This window comes from Panthera uncia, chromosome E1 (genome assembly GCF_023721935.1).
Source record: "Panthera uncia isolate 11264 chromosome E1, Puncia_PCG_1.0, whole genome shotgun sequence".
Lineage (NCBI taxonomy): Eukaryota > Metazoa > Chordata > Mammalia > Carnivora > Felidae > Panthera > Panthera uncia.
In genome coordinates this window covers 7,300,887-7,310,185 of record NC_064814.1, presented here as the reverse complement: position 1 = coordinate 7,310,185, position 9,299 = coordinate 7,300,887, and the positions used below count along the sequence as shown (strand labels likewise).

Here is a 9,299-nt window from a genome sequence, read left to right as displayed (position 1 = left end):
ACATTTCTGGGGCGCCTGGGTGGCTCAGTCGGTTGAGTGTCCGACTTCAGCTCAGGTCATGATCTCAGAGTTCGTGAGTTCTAGCCCCGCGTCGGGCTCTGTGCTGCAGCTCAGAGCCTGGAGCCTGCTTCACATTCTGTGTCTCCCTCTCTCTCTGCCCCTTCCCTGCTCATGCTCTGTCTCTCTCTGTCTCAAAAATAAATAGACATTAAAAAAAAATTTTTTTTTAAAGAATCTTGATTAAAGAACTATGGAATAAAGAGAAACCTTTAAAAAAAAAAAAGGAAACATTTCTATGAAAATCAAAATCGTTCATCGGCACTATTAAAAGAAAAAAAGGAATCTCCCACCCAACACAACAAATACCTCACCGCAGGACGCTCTGGTGCGGTGGGTAAAAGCGTGGGCTCTAAAAGCCAGACCGCCTGGGTTCAAATCCCAGCTCCGAAGAGTATGAGTATGATCCGTGGGGGAAAGTCACCTCATCTCTAGCCGCTTTTGTGCTCTCGTCTGTAAAATGTGGCAATCATAGAAACTGGGTTAATCGCTGGGTAGTGCGATTAAGTGAGAGAGTTTGGGTAATGCTTAGAAAGTGGCTTGGCTAGTTTGGGGTCGTGGCAAAACTTGCAAGGATTTGAAACGGGAGAGGGACGCGATCCTGTTAGCATCTCAGAAACCGGTCTCCCTCTGGCTGGGCGGGGAGGAGTGGGGGCGGGGTGGGGGGGTGGAGAGACCATTCTGGGCCTGCTGTGGTCCAGTGAGTAATGGTGGAGTCACGAAGCCTGCATCGGGATGGAAAAGGATGCGATTGGGTATTGGGGAGAGAGGCCCAAGGCGAGGCGGGCACCGAGATTCCAAGGAATTGGAGGGTGGGGCCCTTCGTGGAGGGGGGGGGGGGAAACCCAGGAGGCCATGTGTCTGTGGGTCAGAATGTGATGAGCACGACTTTGCACACCCTGAGCTGGCATCGTTTGTGAAATCCCGGAGGTGGCTGACCTCAGGCCTGGCGTTCAGCAGTGAGTAGGCTATGCCTTTGGGCTGAGGTCGGCCCCGCCCACCTCGGGGGAGGGGGTGTGGGGCGGGCAGGAGAAGGCTGGTGCTGAGTTGGCCGGAAGTGGGTGCGGGCAGCCACACTCCCCTGGTGGTCCACGACACAACGGGGGTCAGGAAAGCATTTCCAGGTGGCATCCTTCCTGCTGCCTCTCCCGGTCGTCAGGCCTCCCGCGCTGCAGACGGAGGCCCCTTGCAGGCTGCGGCCATTCCCAGGCTTAGTCCCCACCCCGCCCCCGTGTCCTGCCCTGCACCGCTCCCATTGAAATCTTGGGGCACTGAGGCACCAGAGGGGCACGATGATGACCCCGAGTGGGGTGGACGGAGGAAGCTAGGGGAGTCTTCCTCTGGACTCTCCGGTGTCTCATCTGGCTACGAACCCCAGTCCCCCTCAGTGCCCCCACCACTCCCCCTGCCCCACAGCTGATCTGATTTGGACGAAAGACGCGAGATCCCATCTCCCTAACAGAAGCGCAGGCCCAGGCTGCCCTGGGAAGCTCTTCTAGCTCCTGGATCCCCCTGACGGCGCCTGCTCCCCAACCCCACCCCCCAACTCCTACCCAGCGGTCCCCAGCGGCGCCTAGAAGAGCTTCTCAGTAGGGATTCCTTTGCGGAACGGAGGTCGTGGTTGTCCCTCCCTCCGCCACCAGGCGTCACCACCGGCCTGGAAATGGAAGGCGCAGCCTGGTGCGTCGGGACGCCCTGGCGACAGATGGCGGGTGAGGGTGAGGGGCAGAAGCGCCCGGCCAGCCCTTTGCGGGTGGGCGGGGATGCTCCCGGACCTCCGGGGATGGCGCTCCGGAGATGGGGCCACGCGGTGCTCTGGCCCCAGTGTCTATTGGGCGGGGGGTGGTGGGGTGGGGGGTGGGGGAGGACGGGGTCCAGAGGGGCGATGTGGCCGGGATTCAGGAGGCCAACCCGAGGAGCAGGGGTGCGGGAGAACCTGCGGATGCCGGGGGTGCCCCGCCTCTTCGCCCACCCCGCGCCCCTGGCGTGAAAAGGAAGCAGGAACTTCCCACTGCCAATGCTATATTGACCCATTTCATAAATTAAAAGCCCGAGGCTGGCTCATTTCCGGGGACCAAGTTGTACGAACCCCCCCTCCCAGCCCCAGCCCCTCCCTGCATTTGAAATTCTGGTTAAACGAGGCACTGAAGGCGAATGTAACAATAGCCAGCATTTATGGGGCACCTACTGTGTACACGCTGTTCTCAACAACCTTATAACGTGGATACTCTTATTGCCCCCACGAGGAAACTGGAGCACAGACAGGTGAAGTCATTTGCCCGAGACACGGCGGCCCCAGGACTGAGACCCAGGCGATCTGCCTCCAGGACTGGGGCGCGGAACGACGCCTCTGGGTAGCACAGGCCACAGGCCGTTTGAAGGGTCTCTAGGAGACCCCCCGGCGCAGGGCACCGGCGCGCGGAGGGGTGGGCGCACCAGCCGGAGCTCGGGGGTGGGGACGCTGCGGGCGGAGGGCAACCAGCAAAGCACCTACAGGAGGCGCCCCAAGCGCCCACCAGGTGGCGCGCTGACCCCACTCGCCTCGGACGCGACACGCCCGCGCAGTCTCTCCGTCGCCCCCTGCGGGAGTTGGTGTTGACCACAGCGACCCGGGTGCAGCCGACAGGTGGCGGACAGGTGACCTGGTGCCAGGTGTCGGCTCCGGGCCAGGTGGCCTGCAGTTTAGCGGCCCCGCTCAGGCCTTGTTTTCTCCCCGCCTGGTTCCTCGCCTTTGAAGATACTGAGAGGTAGCAGCGAGGAGTCGGGCCCAGAATCCCTTTCTTCAGCGCTTCTGTGTTTACAAAGCACTTGCCACTGGTTCGGTTCCGACAAAAGACCAGGGGTGGTACTAGGTGCCCAGCAGAGGGCCAGATGCTCTCACACCCGTCAGTCCCCCCACCCCCCATGAGGTGGGCACTATGATCCCCGCTGAGGCCCAAAGAAGAGAGGTTCACCCAAGATCGCCCAGACAGCAGATCTCAGAGATGCTCTCTCATCCGGGCCTGCCACGGGCTGGACTGTCCACGCTGCGAGAGCCCCCGTGGGAGCCTTGCCAGCCAGGAGAAGGTCCCTGTCCGCTGGTGAGATCCCGCGAGGGGCAGGGGCACGGATAAAATGACTTGGGATGTTCGTGGGCGGCTTCCCTCAGGGCCTTTGGGGCCAGAGGTCTCCCACCTGCCTCCCTGGCTCCCTTGTCCCTCGCCCTGCGGGTTCCCTCCTCCCCCCTCCCTCCTGACTCCACCCCTGGCTCTGGTAGACCCCCGCACCCTTGCCATGCTCTGTTCTCTGCAAGCTCCTCGCGATCTCCCCTCCGATGATCCTCCGGGCTCCTGCACCTCCCAGTCTCGTCCCTCTAGTGGGTCCTGCACGCTGCCCCCCGCTACTCCCTGCTCCTGAGCACCCACCCCATGGCACCTTACACTCCTCCTGTTGAGGAGGGGGTGGGGGGCGCTGCATCTCTCCCCCCCACAAACCAGCTCTTTGCCCTATCCTCCGGGCCAGAAAGCTGGGAGTCACCTTTGACTCCTCAACCGCGTGTCCGGCAGTCGAACTTCTCTCCGTTGCACCCCTTGAACGTCGCATCCTTCTCCCCGTGGCGTCTGTCCTCAGCCCACGGGCACCTCCCAGCCTCCACTTTTACCCCCTCCCCTCTCCATCCTCCGCACTGCTGTCCGAGTGACCTTTCTAGTGATCGTGGCGAGGGCAGCTCTGACCCCTGTTTAAAACTTGTAATAGACCCGAAACACCTTAATCACGGGATGAAACCCCAAATCTTTAACCAGACCCACAAAGCCCTGGGCCACCCGGCCCCGCCCACCTTGCCAGCTCGCCCTCTCCCGGCTCCGTGGCCACACTCACTTCCTTCAAGTCTGTCCGAGGTGCTAACGCTTCCTCGTCCCAAGGTCCTAGCGTGTACTGTTCCCTCTGCCTGGAAGCCCCCTCCCCAGCTCTGCGGCGGGGCCAAGGCCTCCAGGTCATTACATCCCAGCTGAAATGTCCCATCTCGCAGAGTTTCCCCCCCGCCCCCCCGCCCCTCCTAGTCTCCCCTCTCACTGGGGACTTGCTGGGTTCCACCTTTACACCACTGCCCACCATCTGGGAGCTTGTGTTGCCCTGTCTCGGCTGGCTAATCTCCATCTCTCTCTCGGAGCCCAAACCCCAAACTCTCCGTGCGCCCGAGGACTGCCCATCACAGCGGTGCCTCCACACCCAGCCCGGGACATGAAAGTCGGGGCCCCGCGACTCTGTGTGGGACAAGGCACCCTTTCATGTCGCCTTCATCAGAAACCCACCTCCACTGCTTTCATCTCCGGCCTTTTCAGGAGTTGCTTCCTCTTCCGGAAGGGTTCTTTCCTTCCCCTTCCACCGTCCGCCCCCCCCCCCCCCCCCCCCCCCCCAGGCCGCCCCTCATATCACAGGATCACAGGACTGAGTTCTCTGTGATTAGTCCTTGGCCCCCTCATTTGAATCAGGGCTTGTCTCGGGGCTCCCCCCAGTCCCCTGGATGTAGCATCCGTCGTAACACTTGATGCTGGAATTACTGCAAAGTGCAAACTGCCTGGTAAACATGAGAGATTATCGACAATCATGATGGGTGGCTGCCTCCACGCCCCCTCCTGCTACCCCAACCCCCCCTCCAGACCTCTTGGCTTTGGCTGGCTCAAGGGCATCCACTCTCTGCCTTTCAAAGCATCAGGAACCCCATTTCCCATTCATTCAATAAGCACCGACCTAACCTACCGGGCACCTACTGGGCTGTTTGCTTTCCCCGCAGCACTGCCCGCCCCACCCCTGCCCAGGAGGGGAGGATCCTTCCCAGGGGGAGGCAGAAGCCGGTGGGAGCAGAGGCGCTATAAGCAAATGCCAACTGCACCTGGCGGCGGGTGCACTGAGGAGGCTGGGGGCCGAGGGGTGGGCCCCCTGCACCGGGTGCTGCCCCCTTCCTGAGCTGCTGCTGTACGCAGGGCAGGGTGTGGGAGGGTTAGCCTGAATGGCAGACCTGGGTGGGGGGGGGGGGTGCTGCCTCCAGCACGGGGCCGTGCACCCAGCTCACAGAATCTGTGGTCTGTCTTCCCACCCGGGGGAGCAGCTAGAAGGACCAAGGTGGGGTGCGGTTGCCAGAACAATCAGCCAACCCCAGCGGTCGCTTTTCTGGCCACCCCCCCCCCCCTTCCCCGGCCACCGTGTTCCTTTGGGCCGCTGTTCGTTTCCCTCTTTCCTGACCCTCCTGACAGAGTTTATCAAAGTGAAGTCCAGAGGCAGCCCCCGTTGGCGTCACGTGGGACGGGGGCAGGGGCTTATAAGAATACATGGTGGGGGGCTCCTATCTCTTGAAAGGCTCCCGGTGGGGAGGCCCTCTTAGAATCTGCATGTGTTGCAAGAACCCCCACGCTGCGTGGCACACGATTGTGACAGCCCCACGGCGCCCCACTGCTTCCAGGACCAGCCTGCCTCCGTCCTTGCCCCTGCCTGCCAGCTCCTTACCGGGGTCCTTTGGGCGCCGCTCTTCCTCTGCCCATCCAAGCCCCTTGTTCCCCTTGTCATCCACGCCTCCTGCGCCCCGGGCTAGACTTTATTCCACCCTCGGGGGGCTCGCAGCACCCAGGCTTGACATGACCAAAGCTGACCCCGCCATCCTTTCTCCAGAACCCACCTTCCTCCCCCACGCCTTTGGTGCTCACCTCAGCAAGCCCCTTTCCGCCTTCCTCTCTCGTCTCAGCAACAAACACATCCTGGTTATTTTGCCTCCTACAAGATGTCCTCAGCGTCCCCCTCTCCCCAGACCCTTGCCTTTATCCCCTAACGGGTCCCCCCCCCCCCCGCCCACCGCCCTCCCTCGCTCTAGTCTCTCCTCCTTCCAGGGAGTTCTCCAAAAGCTCTCCAAAATGCAAGCTGACTACAATCACCAGCGCCCCCCCCCGAAAACCCTTCAGAGGTCTTAACCCATGACCTGACGCGTGACAGCCTCCTGTTCCAGCCTCTCCTCCCCTCCCCTCTGCGCTCCAGTAACAGCACACCGCCTCTGCGCCCAGCCTCCTCCCTGTGACCAGTCAGTGCCCTCTGCCAGGAATGGCCCTTGCTGGCTGACCCCCTCCTCAAGGCCTCGGCATCCCCTCCTCCAGGAGGCCCTCCCCGAGCCTCCTGGACCCTGCCCGCACCATAGTCGGTGCATCCGTGATGCCTGTCACAGGGATCCCTTATCATCCATTCACCACACCGAATTAGAATCATCAGTTTCCACGTCTCGGTTGCACATTTGCCAGTGAGACCCTTGAGGGCAGGGACGTCCCGTTCGTCTCTGAATCCCAGACCCCGGCCCGGCACCTGGCACGGAGGACAGGCCCGACTAAGGGCTGGCGGACGAATGCAGAAGGGAAACTTGAAGGAAGTGAGAGCCAGAAATGGCCGAGAGGGCAGGGAGGGCAAGCCTGGCAGGAGGCGCCGCCAGAGCAAATGTGTGGGAAGTAGAAAAGCGAGAACTTCCCTTGATTGCACTCCCACGACTGCCCGCCAGCCATTGTGCATGAGCTTTGTTTGCACATTTTGTCTCTTTCAGTTCTTGCAACAACAGATCGGGGAAACGCATCAGAGAACCAAAGCAACCTGCCCAAGGTCACACAGCCGGGCCTGGAGTGGAATCCAGGACTGTCTGGCCTGAAAACCTGTGCCCTCTCTGCCGAGCCACACGGTTCTCCTGGGGATAGGACCTTCTGGGGATGGACCGGGAGTGGGCCCCACCACGCCTCTGCCTAGCTGAGCTCCAGAACCAGCTGCCCACGCTCAGGCCAACAGCTTCTTCCTCCCAGCCGGACCCGAGGCTCGGAGGCCAGACAAGGATCTGTCTGTTCCTTCTTCCCTGGACTTTGGGGGTCTCTGATAGACGTGCCCACACCCCCCCCCCCCCGCCACCACCACCAGGGAGGGGCTCCTATGCATCCTGGTACTGCCTAGGGCGCCTGGGGGAATGCAGGGGGCTCTGCGATGCTGTCTGGGTTCTGCAGAATCTGTCTCCCTCATCGCACTTGGCCCAGGCTGATATTAAGATTCATCTGCATTCCCCGCGCACCCGCCTGGCAGATGGTGGGGGAGGAGGCTGGGTGCGTGCTGGGGGCTGCAGCCAGAGACCAAGCTAGGCTCGGAGGGCCACAGAGCAGAGTGCCCACCCACCGTGCTCCCTCAGCCCAGCCCGGACTGGGACCACTCCAACCGCCGGGGTAACTCCTCACCCTCACAACCTCCAAGGGGTGCTAAGGACTTGACCTTTGCTTTTTCTAAGGACTGAAGGGGTCCTGGAGTTCCGGGAAGGAAACACAGATGTGCGTGGGACCACGGAGGATGGGCCCCACTTTGGGGAATTCCAAATAAGGGTCCTCCTTGCCCTGGGGGTTTGCAGAGGTCGGAGAAAAGCAAGGACCCCATGGGATAGGAGCACCCTGTCCTGGTGGCTCCCTGGGTCACAGGGAGGGGAAGTAGTGAAGAACGCAGGCACAGCTTTCAAGGAAACCTTGCCCGCCTCGCCCCTCAGCTTCTCAGGAGGCTGACGCCTGACCCCAGCCCCAGAATTCAGTCTGGCCCCCGGTGACCTTTTCAGCCCAGGGCTCTGGCCAAAGTTTCCCATCACATTAATTGGACGGCGCGGGGGGGGGGGGGGGGGGGTGGTGGTGATCCCAACCCCCCTCTCCCCCCGAGTAAAGTAGAAGAGGAAAGAAACTGACGTTATAACACAAGGAGTACGGGCTAGACACCCAGAAGAACTTCCCTCGGCACAGAAGCAAGTCTGGCAGAGAGAAAGTCACTTTCAGCTTCGGGATAGGCTACTCATTACTGACGTTCTCTCTGGCTGTTGGCATGGGTTTGGAAAAAATAACCTTTCCAAAGTCCAGGTCTCCTGGGGTTCAGGACAGGGCAGCAGATTCCCAGTGCCCGCTGCGGGGGTGAGGGGGGGGGTGGGGGGGGGAACGGGCGCCCTGCCAGAGGGAGGGATGGAAAGGGTAGTGTCCCTATCCCCGGGCCACCACCCTCTCCCCTCCTCGCCCAGACTTCCTCCGCCCCCGCGTCCGGCCGCCTTCGTCCTAGGTCCCCCCCGCTGCGGGCCGGCAGGGGAGGAGTTAACTCCGGAGGTACCGGCTGGGCTCACCGTACCTGCCGCCGCCGCCGCCGCCGCCGCCGCCGCCGGTGGGAGGGACGAGGAAGCGCGAGCCGCCTGGGCGCCAGGAGCGCTCCAGTCTGGCGGGGTGCTGCGCGGGGAGCGGGCGGCGGGGCCCGGCGCGGCCAGGGGCGTCCGCCAGGGGGCGCGCCGCGACGGGGCGGGAGGGGCGGTCTGGTCTGGGGAATTAGCGCCAGGGACGGGCGCGCGCGCGGGTCCCCAGCACATCTGGGCGAGAGCGGCGCCGCTGGACCGCGGGGGGGCGCCGAGCGCAGATCTGGAGCGGCAGAGGCACCGCGCGGCTGGGGCCCTTCGAGGCGCGCGGGGCGCCCATCTGGGACCTCGAGAGGGGGCCGCGCCGCGCGCAGCCGGGCCGGGGGAGGGGGGCGGCGGCGGCCGCACAGCTGGACCGGAGGGGGCGGGGTCGGTCCCGGGCGGCCGGCAGAGGGGAGGGCCGCGAGCCGCCGGGGACTGGAGCATGGGACGGCGCGCCTGAAGGAGCAGGGGCGAGGCAAGGGCCTGGGCGCCCGGCAGGAAAAGAGGAGAGACAGGGACCCGAGAGCAGAGGAGGAAGATGCAACTGACTCGCTGCTGCTTCGTGTTCCTAGTGCAGGGCAGCCTCTATCTGGTGAGTGGCCCGCGGGGAGCTGCGCGGAGGGGCGGGGGCCCGGAGGACGGGGGAGAGCCCGGAAACTTTCTCCCTTCCCCACCCCCCGACATCGCCGGGATGGAGGGGAAGCCCGGAGGCCGGGGGTGGGGGGTGGAGGGGGAGAGGGCGGGTCCGAGGACGGAGACTGGACCGCAAGGGTTAATAGGGGCGGGGAGAGGGTGCTCGGCTGGCCCACCCACTCGGCCGCTGGTGGCGGGAGGTGCGACCAGCACGAGGGAAAAGGCCAGCAGCGGGGCGCCGAGGGTTACTCGACCCCGTCCCGGCGCCCCGGAACGCGCGGAAGGGGAGTGGGGGTGGGTGGCGGAGCTGACGACCTGCCAGGTCTGGGGGCGTGGGCTCTCCTCCGACCTCGGGGACCCAGAAGGCCTGGGACCTGGGTCCCGCCAGCGCGCGGAGGCTGTCCAGGCGGGGGGGGGGGGGGGGGGG

The 9,299-nt window shown here is 63.5% G+C and overlaps 1 protein-coding gene across 1 annotated transcript in view; it reads left to right on the top strand.

The window, feature by feature from the left end:
• Positions 1 to 8,371: 8,371 nt before the first annotated feature.
• Positions 8,372 to 9,299, top strand: part of NXPH3 (neurexophilin 3) — a 4,357-nt gene continuing 3,429 nt past the window's right edge. The window contains exon 1 of the mRNA XM_049635870.1: positions 8,372 to 8,831. Coding sequence (XP_049491827.1) covers positions 8,778 to 8,831 — 54 coding nt within the window. The 5' untranslated portion in view covers positions 8,372 to 8,777. The remainder of the gene's footprint in view (positions 8,832 to 9,299) is intronic.